Consider the following 17,846-nt stretch of genomic DNA (forward strand, 5'->3'; position numbering starts at 1 on the left):
TAATATGAGAATTAAGGCCCTTTATTCTAATCCAGAGCCCAGACATGTGTCATGAAAGCCCATTCATTCTCCATGGCTACTGATCAACTATTTGAAGGCCATTTATCCACTGTAACATTAATATATATTTTCAAAGCCTCCTAACATTCTGTTTTGATTACCAAAAAAGTAAACTAACCAAAGGCTTTAATATCTTTTCAAAATAGTGGATTTTCAAGGGCTACATTGCTGCATATGATGATATAGAATGTCCTCTAATTTTTCCAGGTTTATAATAACAACTCTTATCTCAAAATGATTAGGGAATAATACTTAGTTATGTATCCCTTTCTCATTTCCCCATTAAGCCTTGGCTATTCATCTATTTGTTTTCTAAATGTGAATGATTTAACTTTTAACTTTCTAAATGTGAATAACTTTTAATTTTCTAAATGTCAATAATTAAAATATTTCAGATACCCTTCTAGACATTTCAGGTGCATTATAGCAGAAAATTCAGTTAACCAGAATATAATTTTCCTATATTCCACTTTCAGAAGGGAAAAACAAACAAATAAACAAAAAACAACTTTCACAGAACATCCTAAGAAACTGGTATACATTCAATCCAAACCCTAACATGAGGTTATCATTAATGATAAAAACAGCCCCCAATTCAAAATGCTCATTGAATTTGATAGTCCCAATTGGCAAATATCCAATTATGTTCACTATATTATATTCTCTAAGACAAGAAAGTATACTCACATATTTTAGAAACATTTTCAATAAGGATAGAAACAAAACTCAAAGGAGTTTACATGGTATTAGTTATGTAGATAAAAGAAAAAACCTAAAACATTCCAAACCCCAAATGTTTAAAGGTTATATTGTACTTATCCCAATTGTTTTATATCATGGAAACACTGGAGAAATCTTCCAGAAATGCTGACTGGATTGTAAACTCAACCAAGAAAAAAAAAATCACTTTTTAAAATTGAATTTAGGAAGTCAGTCTGGCTTAGTGAATAGAGAATTAGCCCCCTAGTTAAGAAGACCTAAGCCCAAGTCCTTCCTTTGGCAGAGAGTGGCTCAGTGAATCCAGGCAACTCTCAGAAACCACCTAAACTTCTGATCAGTCATCCATCTGCATTTGTAGAGAAAGGTCCTTACTCTGTTCCATCAAAAGTAAAAAATTAATAAAAATAAATATATATATAATATAAAAATAAAATAAAAATTAATCTAATCAGAAGTGATTTCCTACAGGAATTTGCTCTTGGAAAATACACCAAAGAATTTAACTCTCTTTGAAGGTGGAGGAAATGGATATTAAAGAACTGCCCCTATGCATTTAATTGTAACTAACCAGGAGGAACTGGTCAGTGATGTGAAAGGATCTTCCAGGAACCCCGGGAAAAAGTGACTACCTTATCTGTGCTCTCCAAGTAGTTTATAATATCAGACATAGACATAATATCAGACTCTGGAGTTCAAAAAGTTTATGAAATGAAAAAAATGGTACTATCTTTGGGGAAAGTCATGTAACAACAGGTAATAAGTGTTCCAAAACCAATTATATCCTTTCATTTAGGGATCCTGTAACTAGAATGTTATTTAAAATGAGGGGGAAGGAATTTGAGATCCATTAATAAAAATATCACAAAACATTTTTTTTAATTGCAAAAAAAAAAACCAAACCTAGAAAATTACACTTTGGGGAATGGCTGAGTAAGTTGTCTATGACCCTATGAATAGAATGGAAAGTTGCTGTACCCTAAAAATGACAATTATGAATGAGGAAATACATATGAAGAAAAAGACTTTTAGATAAAGTGATAGGGAATAAAAGTAGATGTATATGGAAGTACTCAGATTTTGGAAGGGATGGTGGGGCTTGTTCAGAATAAAATTTTAAAAACAGAATTAGAAAAATTAGCCTGGGCCAGAGCAACATAAAATAACAAAAGCAACAAAATCTGATAACAATACAGAGAAGAAAAAATTTAAAAAGGGGGGGGAGGAAATGACATTTTTATTATTACTGTTTCATTAAAGTTGATATACATTTTTTGAAATTAGTGAACAGTAGTTTTTACAGATGGTCATGTTTTATTTTAGGTGAAATTTTGTTTTTGTTGATGGCTACCAAGCTAAGAATTTAAAAAAATAAAAAGCATGTCTTAAGGAAATGAGGGCTTAAAAGTGATGGACGATAGACTCTCAGAAATGAAATTCTGACAATACAATCACCAATGAACCTAATGAGAAAATAACCAAAAAAAAAAAACCCAACCTAGCTGCTTAATAATCCAATGGGCTCAGACTTTTAAAGGACATGCACAAAAAGATGAGAGAGGCCCATAAGCAAGGATGAGCACTACTTGGTGGCAAAGACTTTAAGAATCTCAAAAAGCACAATATTAAGCTGAGACTACAGAAAAAGGAGGTTAGAATAACAAAAAAAAAAGTTTTCTTAGTAAGAAGAGTAAAGAAGAGATATACTGCTTGGTAAAAATAGAATAATATTAGATGACAGGATATAAACTACTTTACTATTTTTCTTTATCTTCTCTATAAAGCAAAATGATCATAAGACTAAAAAGGGTATAACAAACATGATTAAGGGGAAACCGAAATATCAAATAGATTAGATCACAGTAGCAGCTCTGCTTAATTCCTACAGGACCTTCATCAAGCCACTCCCCTCTCTGTGTCTGTTTCCCTATTAGTAAAATAAAGAGATTAGGCTACATCAGGGATTCTTAACCTGGAGGCCATGAATTTGTTTTTTGGTTTTTTTTAATATATTGATAACTGTACTTCAATATAATTGTCTTTTTTTAGTATTTTATGTATTTAAAAACATTAGTTTGAGAAGGGGTCCATAGGCTTCATCACCAAACTGCCAAAGGGTACAAAAAAGGTTAAAAGTTCCTGGATTAAATAACCTCTAAGTTTCCTTCTGGGTCTAAATTCCGTGCAACAGTTGCTTTAAAGGAATACATATCTCTAGGCCCAAATGAACACTACCCCAGATATTATCATGAAAGATTTTGCAAGTGTTACTGCTAAGCCCATAATCTTCAAAGACTATGGAGATTAAGAAAGGTATCAAAAGACTTGTCTATGTCTAACATCCTACTTTTCAGGAAACGGTAGATTCTGGATAGTACAGATTAGTGAAATGTTTTGTGGCCACTTAAAAAGTAAGTAATGCTAGCTATGAGACAATATGGGTTCAATCAGAACAAGTCATTGCAAACTAACCTAATTTCCCTTATCAATGGGATTTCAATGGGCCTGTCCATCAGAAGCATGCAATATAGACAGGTATAGATTATAGATACAGATATAGATGTAGATAATCTGAATGCCAATGATACATGTAAGAAAGTTTCCTTGTCAGGTTCAACACTTTATTACCCATGACTGGGACAAAAAAAAAAAATACAGAAGGTTGATTTATCAAATTTGCTGATATCATATAATTATGGGAGATAATCAATATACTTTAGGACAGAATCATGCCCCCTAAATATTGATAGACTAGGATAAACATAACAAGATGAAATTTAATACAAATAAATATAAAGTATGTTACTTAAGTTGAATAAGTACAATGCACAAGTAAAGAACAGGGAATTCCCGGCTTAAGAGCAGTTCACACTGAAAATAATTAAGAGTTTTATTTGGCTGTAGGCTCATTGATTCTACAAGATGTTGTGGCTGCCAAAAATGCTGATATGATCTTGGGTTTTCTTTAACAGAAGAATAATGTCCAGAAAAGTGGAAGAACCCTACTATATTCTGTGTTAGCAAGATGACATATGGAGTAGTGTATCTATTACTGGAAACCAAAATGACTGGAATTCAACCAGAATATAAGAACCATTCCATAAGAAGAATAGAGACCAAAGATTTGGGACTGAGATAAAAGGAAATTTAGGGGGCCATGACAGTTGTCTTTAACTATCTCAAGGGCTATTACATCAAAGAAGAATTAAACATTCTATAAAGCTCAAAGGAGGCAAAACTAGTACAAACGGGCAAAAAGTTACAGGGTGACAGATTTCAGTTTAATATAAGGAGAAGCCTTCTAATGCCTTCCCTGCTACCAGAGTTTAAAAACAGACTACCTAATCATGTGTGAGAGATGTTGTAGAACACTGGGTAGGATACTGGACTAGCGGTAATTAAACTCCTCCAACAGCGACTACACTGGCCATTTTGAAGTAGAAGTAGAAACAAAATAGATATACATCCATTGAGGAATGGCTAAAAAAGATGTGGTAGATGAACATAGTGAAATACTGTGGACACATAGATACATGTACATATAATATGTACTCTCTAACTACATTTATATTACATTAACCATAAGAAATGATGGAAATGATGAACACAAAGAAGCATGAGAAGATTTACATGAACTGCAGCACAGTGAAGTAAGCCGAATCAGGGACAATACAGACTCAAAAACAAATAGACACAATGACTGTAACAATGGAAATAGCAATCAAAACTGACTGCGGTGAAATTATAAGGACTAATCCTGGCCACCAAATATGTGTGTGTGTGTCTGTATCTATATCTATATCTATATCTATATTTATGTTTGGTGCCTAGGCTTTGTCATCTATAGACAGGCTTATCTATATGAAGGCACATTCTTGCTTTCTTTGGAGAGAACAGGGAGATTGGTGTGGAATACTACATATAATATCAAACTTTTTCAATGTGTTGCAGAAAAGTTTTTTCTTTTTTATTCTTTGCTATAAAAGATGACTCACTGTGAAGGGGAAGGAAGGATGGGTTAATTGGGAATTTATTTTATAAAGATGGGTTCATGCTGGGAAGTTTTGGAACAAAGCAGTCACTGGTTCCATAAAATCAAAACTCCTACTGCTAAGAGATTTTGTAGGCTCTTCCCTTTTTTCTATCTATCTGCCTATCCTTTGCCACTCTATACGGTTATTTGTTTTGAAAAGAAAAATCCCATTGAATACAGGTGATCCTCCCAAAGAAGGCACTATTCTCCTTCCACTTCCTGCCAAGCTATATGTCCCTACTTAAGTGTAGAGGGAGATTCTATTCACTGCTTTTAGCCATTCTCTGGCTAAAACTTTTCCTGAATGACCTCTCTTTCAAACTACCTTGATTTTAACTATTTTCCATTTATTCTCTTTATATTTATTATGCATATATTTACATATACAATTGCTACTGCCTTCATTAAAATGAAAGCCTATTAAAAGTAGGGATACAAAGTCATTGTATTTGTATCACCAGCAACTAATGCAAAGCCTGAACACAGTAGGTGTTTACTGATTGATTATACAATGTTCACAACTGAATCCTTTAAGACAGAAGAAATCTGCCCTGAGGAACCTTCTTCTCACTGCTCCCTCATTTCTCTGAGAGGCAACATTGCTTTTATCCATTTTATTAATAAGTGAAAATGTCCCAGAATAAAAGGATAAATCCAGTTATCCACACAGTAAGACCCTAAATCTTTCTTTTCCTCTCTCCTACTAGGCTTTCTGGAGACTTGCAGGCAGTTAATAAATCCTGAGTGCTGGAAGATTTCCGTAAGGAGAAACCCTTGAGCACAGAGTTGAAAAGTTGAAAAACTGCTACTCAACAGTGCCGCTATGTGAGCTCTCATTCAGTTAGTTTGACACTTAGATGAAGAGTCCCCTGCAGATTTAGCTAAAAAAGTAAAATTGTATTCTGAAGCCAACAGTTTTACTCCACAGAGCTGCCAGTTTTTAGCAGCTCAGGGTGGGGGGAAGAGAAGGAAGGGGTAGGAGGCTCAGACTTCTCAAGTCCTTCATAAAAATGAAATGGTTAAATGGAGTAGGGGTGAGGCAGAAAAAATGAGGGGAAAAAAAAAGAAATTTACATGATAATTTTGTTGTATTATTTGAAAGGAAGAGCATATTGTGCATAGTAGATTTGCAGTTTCACTGCAAATATTTTACTATGTTATAGGAATGCTTGTTTTATTCCATAAACATATATTAATGTTTTTCAAAAGGAAAAGGCACAGAAAGGTTATTTTAAATGCAAGTCACAGCAGTGAGGCCCTGGACAACTTGTAGGTTAATAGTGAATGCTGGGCAGCAGCAAATAAAGAATCAACAGGAGGGCCAAGAAAGGAAAAAGGACTGAGGGAAGAGTCATTAATAAAAGGCTCTGGGGCTATTAGGTCATTAGCCAACAGAAATATTTCCCTCCTTTAAAAAAGGCATTTCCATGTTTGTTTTTAAAAATATAGTCCCCAAAGTCCTCTTTCTTAAATATAAAGTCAAAATAGTTACCTGAAGCATGGAGGAGTGTTATATAAGGAGCTGTTCCCAGCTTGGACTTTGTAGTCTAACACAGATGGGCATTCTTTCAGCGCAAATCCCAGTAAGTCCTCCCGCACTATCACCACGGTGACCCCAGCGGAGCCAACATTCTTCTGGGCACCAGCAAAAATCACACCAAACTTTAAAAAAAAAAGGCTGTTTTAAGAGGTGGAGTCCCAAAGATCATCAAATCCAACTCTTCATTTTGTAGATGGGAACCTGCCCCTGCAGAAGTCATACAGTGAGGAAGATTCTGAAGCAGGATTTGAATCTAGGCCTTCTTGATCATTGATACATATTTGTTTCCAAACTACTTCTATATATGATAACAAACCAATTATCAGAAGATAAATACATAGCAAATTTCAGAGGCCTATATGCTTTGTTTTCAACAGATAATAAATGACCATCCAAGTGAACTCAAATTAATTATAAATATATATTTACAAATATATATAAATATAAATTATATATTTTCATTCTAGAGTCAGACCATGGAATCTGAAGAGACATCAAATACCCTCATATTTCACAGATGAGAAAACTGAGATACAGAGAGGCTAAATTAACTTGCCCCAGGTCACAAAGGTAGTGTCAAAGGCAGCATTTGAGCTCAGGTCCCCTGATTTATCCAATACTCCTTTCAAAATGCCACTTTGCCTCTGATGTTTTTTTAACAGCACTTTGTTTAGATTTGGATTTTTCTTTTGCTTTATTTACCATATCTTATCAGCTATTTCATTTAATTGGATGTATATTTTCCCTTCATCCAATTGTGTATTCCTGGGGAGGAGACAACATAGTGGTATTTTTTTTTTACCAGATATCCATAACAGGCACTTAATAAGCATTTGTTGAATTCAATCAGATAAAAACTTTAACATGGGGGAATTATATTCACATGTTCCATACATATTATATATTCTTGCTCTTTATCTCCTCTGCCTCAAAGCAATAAAATGGGCTTGACATTTATTGTTCCTGGTAAACCAAAGAAAGTGCTATAGGGTTCATGCAATTGTGTTCAGAAGAGGCCAAGCCAGTTTTATCCTCCTTTCACTTAGGGCCACCCTCATATGTGTAGTATATTACCTTGGCTTCACATCAAGTGGAAACCAGAGATAAGTAAAGATGAAATCTTATTTTGTGTCAAAGCCAGGCACAGTGTAAAAGACTACACCTGCAGTGAATGATACTACATTCCCAGGTGAGATGATCCTCAAAAAAAAAAACAAAACAAAACTGATTTTCCATCTTTTCCATGAAAGTACAAGCTATGCATCTACCCAGTAGCCTTCTTCTAAGCATCTACTCCAACTCCTTACCACATCCACTGCTTTCAGCCATGCTTTGGCTAATGTAATGTCCAAGAGTGGCCCTACTCTGAATGCTATCAAAGGACTTTAAAAACAACAGCAACAAAAAAATCTTTTCAGTGCAACTGAAAATATTAAGACATAATATTTTCTCCACCCTGAAACCCTTTCTAGACTCTATCCCATAAAAACGTAGGGATAGCAAAAGGTAATGGGGAAATGGAATATGGATGAAAAACAAACTTAACTCTTACCTAGTTAAGGTCATTCATTGCCTCCTCATCCCCTGGAAGTTATGACATCTGAAGTTACTCACCATCTAAGGGTAGCATCCCATTTTGCATTCAGAGTTAAGAATGGGTGACAAAGAAAAACCTTTTCAATCCTCAAAAGAGGTCCACGAAGTAAAATTGAATGATCAAAATTCTGGAAGGCTAACCCAAAACTGTATTTTAACATATTATAATCATCACTCCTTCAATATTCCTATAAATATCACCTCAAATCATCTCAGGTTAGACATCTAAGGGCATGAGGGAACTATGCTAGTTTGGGACATCTTGAGGCTAGAAATGTAGAGATTATAAAATAGCATTAAGTTAAATAAAATTGTTTCTGGCAGATTTGTGCCAAAACAGGTACAGTATAATTTTTTTAAAATTTTACAATATGTAGGTGTGCAAAAGAACAACATAGGTAGAATCACCTGTGGGACAAGTTCACACCTTCTTGTCAAAGTGCCATAAAGAGGTCTTATCCCTTTTGATAATGCTCTAATATTCTCCTTGCACTCTCTCCTCCTGCCCAAGAAATACATGCCTAAGATTGCATGTTTTGCATCCCTTCAGAAAACTAAAAAGAGCACTGGCTCCATGGAACCAGGATGCTTAAGAAAGGGACAAACTGGCCTAGGTCAGAAACAGAGACAGTTGAAGCTTGTGTGCCAATCAGTATTGGATTGGTCATGAGTAAATGAGTAGCCCCTGAACTTCCAGACTGGGAAGGAAGGAAAGAAGGAAGGAAGGATGGAAGGAAGTAAGAGAAAGAGAAAGAGAATAGAGAGAGGAGAGAGGGAGGGAAGGAAGAAGAAAAGAGAAGAAAAGAAAGAGAAAGGAAGGAAGAGAGAAAGAAAGGGAGAAGAGAAAAAGAACAAAGGAAGGAAGGAAAGAAAGAAGGGGAAAAAAAGAAAAGAAGGGAAAATAACTAGAACACTGGGCTTCCCCAAAATGGTAATCTTTTGTACAGTACCTTAGAAACATCCACTGGTTTGGATAAAAAGTTGGAGGACATGTCGCAGACGAGGACTGCTCCTTTGACATCAGGTATAAAATCAAACTCCACACCATGGACAGTCTCATTTGCACAGTAATACACATAAGATGCATCCGGGTTGAGATTCCATGTGCTTGGATCAGGAATCTCTAACATTTAAAAAAAAAAACAAAGATTCAAGATAGGGTCCCATTTTTCTTTACTGGTTCATGATTTTTTTTCCTTTTTGGTGGAGAGCAAACCCACAAATCCCTCAGCACAATAAGTGTAATTATGCCAATCTCCCTCCCACAACATTTGAGGGGAGTCATGACTCAGTCAGTCAATAAACATTTATTAGGTGCTTCCTATGGGCCAGGTACTGAGCTAATACTCTTTCCAAAGTACACTTCACCTATCATATGGTAAAGAGGAAAATTTACAAAAGAGATACAAAGAACAGCAAAAACAGGCCCTGTCCCCCAAGGAGCTTATATTCTAATGAAGAAGACAATATGTAAATAAATAGGTACATACAAAGGGCAAAACTGGTATGACTCTTGTACTCATAGGAAGCTTCAACTCATTTAAGGCTTTCCCATTCTTATCATTCCTATAAGACTGTTCCAATCTTTTGCCATCACCCTAGTCACCTTCTTTCCATTTTCCATGCATTTATTTTTAAAATCTGAGCTGGATAATGAGCTTCCTATGCAGGCACGTTGGTTTCTTAAGACAACTAGCTCCTCCATTTTTCTTCATGGAAATCACTTATATTTATGTAGTCAGAACTTTATTACAAAACATTCCATACACAAATTATACTATATTGCTATTTTGGAATAATTTCCATCCTAAATAATAATAATCACCATCCTAAAGAATACTTTGCACCCATCCTTCACAGGACAGAATAATTCTCAATAAGCAGATGCTGTCCTTCAACTATATTTAGGAAGTTTTAAAAAGGCTCACTGCCCAATCAGAATTTAATAAAAATGTAACTGATAATAAGAAGGAATTAAAAATCCCTGAGTCATCCTAAAATATGAAAAAATTACTGGCCAGAAGCAACTTGTAATGTAGAGTTTTTCTGCACTTTTCTGCACTGAACTCAACCCCAATCACTTACTTGTATAACTCTCAAGTTTGGGATGAATGATTTTAACAGTAGCAAACTTTTTGGCCTCTTCAGCTGCCTTGGCAGACCAAGCTCCAGTCACTACATAATCAGCACACCTTCCTTCTTTGAGTCCAATCAAGTTTAACGGGACGGCACTAAACTGCCCAGTTCCACCTCCTTGCACAAAAATCACCTTGTAGTTGTTAGGAATATTTCTGTATCAAAGCAGAGGTAACATTTAATACAAAGCAACATGGAGCTAGGGGATTCTTACTGACTCAACTATAGAGTGTTTATGTGTGATGCACGGAATAAAAAGGACACTGAACCAGGTTTAGAGAGATGAGCTCTACTAATTTTCCATGACTTTAAATAGCTGTGGGACACGGAGTCCTTTCCCCTCTGTTTCCTCCTCTGTTAAATGAGGGAGCTAAGACAGAGGATTTCTAAAGTCCCATCCTGCTTTATAACTCTATCACACTAAATAGAATAAAACCTACATTGTAAAATCCACCTTCTTATATGATCATTTTGGTTATACTCTGGATCTCATCAGGTGTCCCTTGTACATATACATCAAGCAAATCTCTCTCATCTTAACATCCTCTATTCACCAGAGAAACACAGGGGTTTCACTATACTACATAAAATATTACAACATTCCTTTTTACCTTGGCAGGTTAAAAACATACCAGAAAATCAATGACTATATGTATACATATTATTATCTCTCTTCAAACAATCTCATGAAGGACAAAAAAATCTCGATGGCATCAGAAATCTTCAGAACACCAAAAACAGTGGCAGATTAACACTTTATAAGTGATTAAGCTGTGAATGATTTTTTTTCACTATAAAATCAATTTTAAATCAAATTACTTTTTCAAATATGACTTGAGATTTTTAAAAATTTAATTATTAAGTATTAAAAGGTATTATTAGGTAATTATTCTATTAATTTATGAAAATGTAGGTCCCTATCTGAAAATAAACAAAATACTGTTCAACCTCAGCTCTCTCCAATGCAAACAGTTCCAACTCCCGTGCTTCATAAAAAGAAATAAGAAATTAAAACTACCCCCCAAAAACCCCACAAGGCTGAGAACAGGGAAAATAAATCACACAGGATGTGTAGTGTATTAAATAAACAATATTAACATAATTCAGTGTTTTAAAAATAAAACTTACAGCAATTCCTGCACCAGATTCTCTGTTGTTTTTACAATTTTAGCAAAATCAGATGATCTATGGCTCATTTCTGTTGGAAGTAGGAAAAAGTAGAAGAAACTTTGATAAACAACACACAAATGAAAGATTCCAGCTACAATACATCTTTAAGTATGGAAAAACTAGATTGTTTCTAGGTAGATGCAAGTTTCAAACCTGAAAAGTCTCACAAAATACAGGAATCTTACCAAGAACACTGATTCCAAGTCCTTTGTAGTCTAACAACTCCTTCTGTGCTTCTAGCAATACCTGTAGGAAAAAAGAAAATTACTTCATAATAGCATTTGTATTACCCATCTCTAAATCAGGTAACATAGACCCTAAGGACCCACAAATAGAAGCAGACACACAAAATATTAACAAATCTGGTTCAGATAAAAAAGAATATAGCTCACAAGGGGTTATGTCTAAATAGTGTATATGTGGTAGGGAGGAAAGGGAATGCCTGAGATGGGTATTTTTAATCAAGGAATAAATGGCTATAGAAAGGTAAGGCATAAGATAAGGTATGCTGGCAAATGTTTAACAATTAGCTCTCCAAAAAATGTTTATTTAAAAATTTAACTTTCATTATTAACATTTTCTCCATCACTTTAAGTCTGTACAATCAAGAAAACAATATATCACACCCTTATTTATAGCACTTGTTGATTTCTGCATTGTAATTGGGTGGCTAGATGGTGCAGTGGATAGAGTGCCAGGCCTGGAGTCAGGAAGACACATTTCCTGAGTTCAAATTTGGCCTCAGACACTTACTAGCTGTGTAACCTTGGGCATGTCATGTAACTGTTTGTCTCAGTTTCCTCATCATTAAAATGAGCTGGAGAAGGAGATGGCAAACCACTCTAGGATCTTGACCAAGAAAACCTTCCAAATGGGGTCATAAAGAGTTGGACACAACTGAAAAATGACTGAACAATAGCAATGAGTTAGAAGTGCTCATACTGAAAATTTAACAATCAATTCCAGCCTATCTGAGTTGGCTCCAGAATACCCTTGGATTATGACCAAGTTGGTCTTAATGTCCAGAAGCTCACCCTTCCCGCTTTATCCTAACTGATTATCCCTTCAATTTATAGGCGTTAGAACCTGAAAGAACTTTGGGGAATCATCTTTTAAAACTTTCCCAAAGCCACTGAACAATTTCAGTTAAACTGAGAGAAATTTAAAGACGTAAAAAAATAAGACTTGATTTTATACATGATATGGGGGATGCGGGGGTACTTTTTAACAGAAATCACATAATAGAAATACATTCCAAAAATATTGACAGGCAGGTAAACTTGGAGCAAAAAACTCCACTCTACAGCAAAAAAAAAAAAAAAACAACTTTACTAATTGCTTACATGCAGTATCTGCCTCCTCTACTTTGGAGTTCACCAGGGTCCATTTGCCACATAACGTAGTTGATGACACAAGAAACAAAGGCACTGGCTGGTGATAGAAAGTGCTGATCTAACTAAACTATCATGGAGGCATCCCAGCCACAGGCTGAAGGAGGAGATAGTTTTCCTGCTGACCAGCTCTGTTTCTGCTTATGCAATTCACCCAAAAGTTAAAATTTTAATTCTAAGATGAGATTGATGCAATAGTTCTCCTAAGGCATGAATTCAGTTAGATATTAACTACGATTTTGTTGTTTTGTTTTGTTTTGTTTAAACAAACTGCCAAGTCAATACTTTTTAAAAACTCCTATAGATGTTTGTTAAATTTCGGATAGGAGTAATTGAGGAAAAAAAAAAAAAACAATCCATGCTTTATTCACTGGGATATACTGGTTAAAGACTTCCATTCTAAAATGTAAAAGTAATTCACAATTCTCCCAGAGCAAAACTAAAACGCATCATCCAATCAAGTGGGATGTGGTTTCTGCATCTGTAAAAAAAGAAGTGGTTGGATTAGATACAGCCAAGTATGACGTGGTGGAAAGAACACTGTTATGGGGGTCAAGGGACTTGAGTGCAAGTCAAAGCTTTGAGGCCTGCTAGCTGAGTGGCTTTGAGTGAGTTATGCCCCCTCACTGAAACCTCAAGTTTACTTATTTGTAAAATGAGAGGATTAGACAATTTCTAGCTCTATCCTTAGAATGCTGATATACCAGAAGGAACACTGACACTGGAGTCGGAAGATCTGGGTTCAAATCTCAGCTCAAACATTTACAACCTGTGTAGTCTTGGGCAAGTTCCTAATATGTAAATTAAGGGAACTTAACTGAGGTCCCTTCTAGTTCTGAATCTATCTTGAATGATCTAAGAGTAACTGCTTCAGTAATCTACTTTATTTTGGATCTTTAATGTTGCTTACAAGAGACAAATTAAAAATAATTACCAAAGTAAACCTGATATATTTTTAGGATGTAAATACAGCAAAAGGGGAGACAGGACGGCATAATGGGTAGCGTCGAGCCTTTTAGGTGTGGATCCTTCATGACCTTGGGAAAGTCACTTAACTTCATCTACATTGGGGAAAGGAGTTTCCAAACCAAGAGTTCCCTACACAGGTAAGATCATAGGTCTCCAGGGTTGGGGAAACTGTGGCCTCAAGGCCACATGTGGCATTCTAGGTCCTTGGATGCTGCCTTTTGACTAAGTCCAAGTTTTACATAACAAATCCTTTTATTAAGGGGATTTGTTCTGTGAAGCTTGGATTCTGTCAAAGGGGCTGCACTTGAGGACCTAGAGGGCCACATGTGGCCTTGAGGCCAAAGGTTCCTCACCCCTGGCTCTAGACCAAAAAAAGAAAAAAAAAAGCCAAGGACAACAACAAAACTAACTGCACTAAAGCAACCAGAAGCCATGAGACTTATGACCTCTCTTCATAAAGACTACAAAAAACACACATAAGCACACAGACCCCCCCCCCTTACAGGTTCAACTTCTTTCTGTGGGAGCTCAACCATGCAAATAAAAGCAGTTACTCAGGATAGCATGGTGAGAAGAACACGGTGTTCAAATTCCAAATCTGCTAACTATCCTTGTGACTTTTATCTCTCTGGACCTCAGTTTTCTCATCTGCAAAATGAGTGAGCTGGACATCGTGATGTCTAAGGTCCATTCTAGCCCTAATGACCTAAAACTCTCAGATGGACCACTAATCCCTCTGTCTCACCTAGGTCAAGGAGGCACATACCCCTCTATCACTTAGGACCTGAAGTATGTGAAAGATTAAAAGGAAGTTATTAATTCCTGAAATTCAGCGTTTTTCTAGCTTCATCATGAGGAATGAGGATGACCCCTGGACTCTCAAGGACTATGCTGATAGAACAGAAATTCTGGTAGGTCCTACCAAGCTGGAAAGTATTCCAGTTCAGACTCAAACTATTATCCAAGGCCCAGACTAGGACCAAAAAGTAATGAATTTTTCAGATATAGCAAACTCTCAGACCATCTAGTAACTTACAGGGTGATGGTAATCTATGTCAATGGAATGTTTACTCATACCGTTTAAATCACAGATCCTTGAATCTGTGATCCATAGCTCTAAATCTATGCTCATATGAGCCTAAGTATTTCTACAGCTAAGCCCTTTTCTTATAATGTTAAAATTCTGGTAGTAATTACACAAGTAAAATATTAAGTCTGTTACACAAATAACTCCCTGGCACTAAGTCACGCCCCACTCAATAAAAAGGTTGCAAAAACTTTCGACATAAAAATTAATAAGTACAGGAGTCTGGCAGAGGAACTAAAGGTAACATAAAAACTAAGGAATAAAGTAAAGTCTTATCTCAGCCACAGGGATGGTTTATCATTCACTAGATGGACATCATCTCTGAGGAAACTCTCTGTGCTCAAATTCTCTTTTCTTTCAAAACTGAGGGTCTCTTTTGTATCTATAACACTACAAAGCTGTGTTTTTATCTGTCATAGCATTAGATCTTGTGGCACATGGGAGAGGAATGCTTCATAGCCGGGGCCTCAACCTCAGATTTAACAATGAAAACAACTATCACTATTCAACTACCGAACAGGAGTGTTACAATGCCTCAGCAGGCTTAATATCAACTATGATACTGCAAAAGTTAGCTTTTTCTTCAGATAATGCATTTTTCACCAAAAAAATTAAAAACTCTTAAATTTTAATTTTGAATTGATATTATTCCTTACTTTTTTGTGTCTTATTTTTCATGCCTTAAAAAAAAAAGTATGGACTTGGGCAAGACTCACATACGATAGGTGGCAGTTGAGTTTCAGATCCAAAATGATTAAGAAATCAGAGATCCCCTGGAGTATTTGAGAATAAGAATGTACTTCATTTGTAGGTGGAAGCAACAAGGGCCACTCAGCACCTCCAAGGGCTCAATTAAGAATTTTTGTCCCAACAATAGATTAAGCAACGGGCTAAATTCCATTTTACTTAGATTATAATATTGGAACTCATTGGGTTTGGCACCAGAGATTGCCAATCAGAGACTGCTGCTTTTTTCTTTTTCTTTCTTCCTTTCCTTCTTCCTTCCTTCCTTTTTTTTGGGGGGGGGGGGGGGGGCTGAACCAGTGATTTAGACAATTTAATTAGAGAAGCACCTTCACCAATGCTGTTAAGGCAGCTTTGGTTTCTCAGGGTTGCCCAGGGCACTGAGAGATTGTGATTTGCCCAGCCAGTCTGTCAGAGATGGGACTTGAATCCAGTCTTTCAAACTCCAAGGCCTCTTCTCTATCTCATCTGATTTAGAAAAAATAATAATCTAGCAAAAGCAGCAGCTTGTCTTTGGGCCCTTTAGCTGAAGAACCAGAAGCAGTTCTCTTAACAGTCCATGGAGTTCATTTGAGATTGGAAAGGGAAAGCAAAGCATTTTCTTCCTTCTTGACCAAGAGAAAACTTGTCTGTCTCATCATTGGGCAGTGTCTTATGGAGAAGGGAGCAGAGAGGGTGGACAGGATTTCCCTCTGGAAATCTTCCAGATTCCAGATCCCTTGAATTCCATTGCAAAGAAAAAGTGGTTGAACCCTTCCACTACTTCACGCCCCTCCGCCCCCGGGCCTCCCCTCTGAGACTACCAACAATTATAACAAGTGTCGTTTGCACATGGTCTCCCCTCCCCTCACAGAAGGCAGGAACTGAGTTTCTTAGCGCTTAGCACAGCGCCTGGCACGTGGTGAGCACTTGATAAATACTCAAAAGACTGACTGATTGACTGACTCGGGATGAAAAGAGAGAGGAAAAGTGCGCTGGCAACCCATCCCCAGATCAGAGTGGTGAGTGATGGGATAGAGCGCTGGCCTTGGACAGAATCAGGTGCGAACCTCACCTGTGCCACTTACTAACAGGTGACCCTGGGAGGAGCTTACTGAGAAACCAGAGAGCTGGATTGGAGGAGCTCTCCTTCCACCTCTATGATTTCTTCGCCCCCCCCCATCACTCATCAGCCCCGCCCCCCCCCAAGCCCACAGAGACATGTATGCGATGCCTGGAGGCTGTCCTAGGTCAGCCTGGGCTGGGGAGTTCCGGGGTGGGGGGCTGCTGCAGATAGCTCTGCCAGGCGCAGACTGCACGCCCGGGCAGGGCACGGAGCCCTGGCAACGAGTCAAACAAGGGGCCGTGAGGCGGTTCTGCACCATCGCTTGAGTTGCTACGGCGCCAACCAGACCTTGGCAGTGGCCTTGACCGTGCCATCCTGGTTCCCGTGTGCATTTCAAATTCCCTTGGGCAAAGGCTCTACGGCTGCAAAAGGGGGAGTAACGGGGGGCTTAGTAGGGAACCCCGCTGCAGAAGGAGCTCCCGGCTGCAAAGGAAGAAAGATGCCAAGGAAGCCACAAAGCCGCCTCCCCCTAACGCTCCTACCACCTCCCCCGGTCCTTCCGCCCACCTGGGTGAGCGCCGGGCACTTACGGAACGGGGCAGTTTGGCAGGTCCCGGGCCGAAGTTGACCACCTGGCGCGGGGTGTCCATGGTGCTGAGCGCGGCGCTGGCGCAAGCCCGAGAGTCCCGGAAAAGAGAGAGAGAGAAAGCGCGCGGCGCGAGGATGCCAGCAGCTAGACCTCCTGCTGCCTAGTGCTGGTGCCCTCTCCGCGCCCCCAGCGCTCAGCTCGCGGCCCCACCGGCCCTGCTTTTTCATTGGCCCCCGTTGTCCACAGCCCTCGGCGGATTGGTGGGACCCGAGGCGGCTCGCAGTCTCATTGGCTAAAGATCCACGAGCTGGCAGCGTGATCGTTCCTCCTTCCATCGCCTCCGCTCGCGAGCCCTCGCTCGCTCTTTCAAGTTTCCAGCCCCTTTTCTATGCAAGGCAGGCTAGAGATTGCACCATCTGACAATGGCTAGGGGCGGTTCTGTTCTCATTCTCCTTTCTTTAGCTCCCAGACTGTTTCTCTGTACAAGAAAAAGACAGAGAGACTGGGGACTGTGAACTAAAGCTTAGTTTTGTTTTGTTTTGTTTTGTTTTTTTGAAAGGGGGAGTCATAGCTTGTGTTTGTCTAAGTCAATCAGCAAACATGCATTTATTAAGTGCTTGTTAAGCGTCATTCCCTTTGCTAAAAGCTGAGGATACAAAGAAAGGCAAAAAACACAGTCCCCCCCAAGGAGCTTACATTCTAATGAGAGAGCGCCCTTACAGACACAAGATCTTTGGCAGTGAGCTGTAGCCATGGCTAAATACTACAA

At 38.0% G+C, this 17,846-nt stretch overlaps 1 protein-coding gene across 1 annotated transcript in view; it reads right to left on the reverse strand.

The window, feature by feature from the left end:
* LOC114026087 (phosphoserine aminotransferase) overlaps positions 1-17,224 on the reverse strand; it is a 38,743-nt gene extending 21,519 nt beyond the window's left edge. Inside the window, exons 1-6 of the mRNA XM_027839710.1 lie at positions 17,079-17,224; positions 11,438-11,498; positions 11,211-11,280; positions 10,032-10,237; positions 8,897-9,069; positions 6,303-6,472 (exon numbers count right to left, since the gene is read on the reverse strand). Coding sequence (XP_027695511.1) covers positions 6,303-6,472; positions 8,897-9,069; positions 10,032-10,237; positions 11,211-11,280; positions 11,438-11,498; positions 17,079-17,138 — 740 coding nt within the window. The 5' untranslated portion in view covers positions 17,139-17,224. The remainder of the gene's footprint in view (positions 1-6,302; positions 6,473-8,896; positions 9,070-10,031; positions 10,238-11,210; positions 11,281-11,437; positions 11,499-17,078) is intronic.
* Between the last annotated feature and the right edge of the window lie 622 nt (positions 17,225-17,846).

Source organism: Vombatus ursinus, unplaced genomic scaffold (assembly GCF_900497805.2).
Source record: "Vombatus ursinus unplaced genomic scaffold, bare-nosed wombat genome assembly UNPS02014832.1, whole genome shotgun sequence".
NCBI classification, from domain to species: domain Eukaryota; kingdom Metazoa; phylum Chordata; class Mammalia; order Diprotodontia; family Vombatidae; genus Vombatus; species Vombatus ursinus.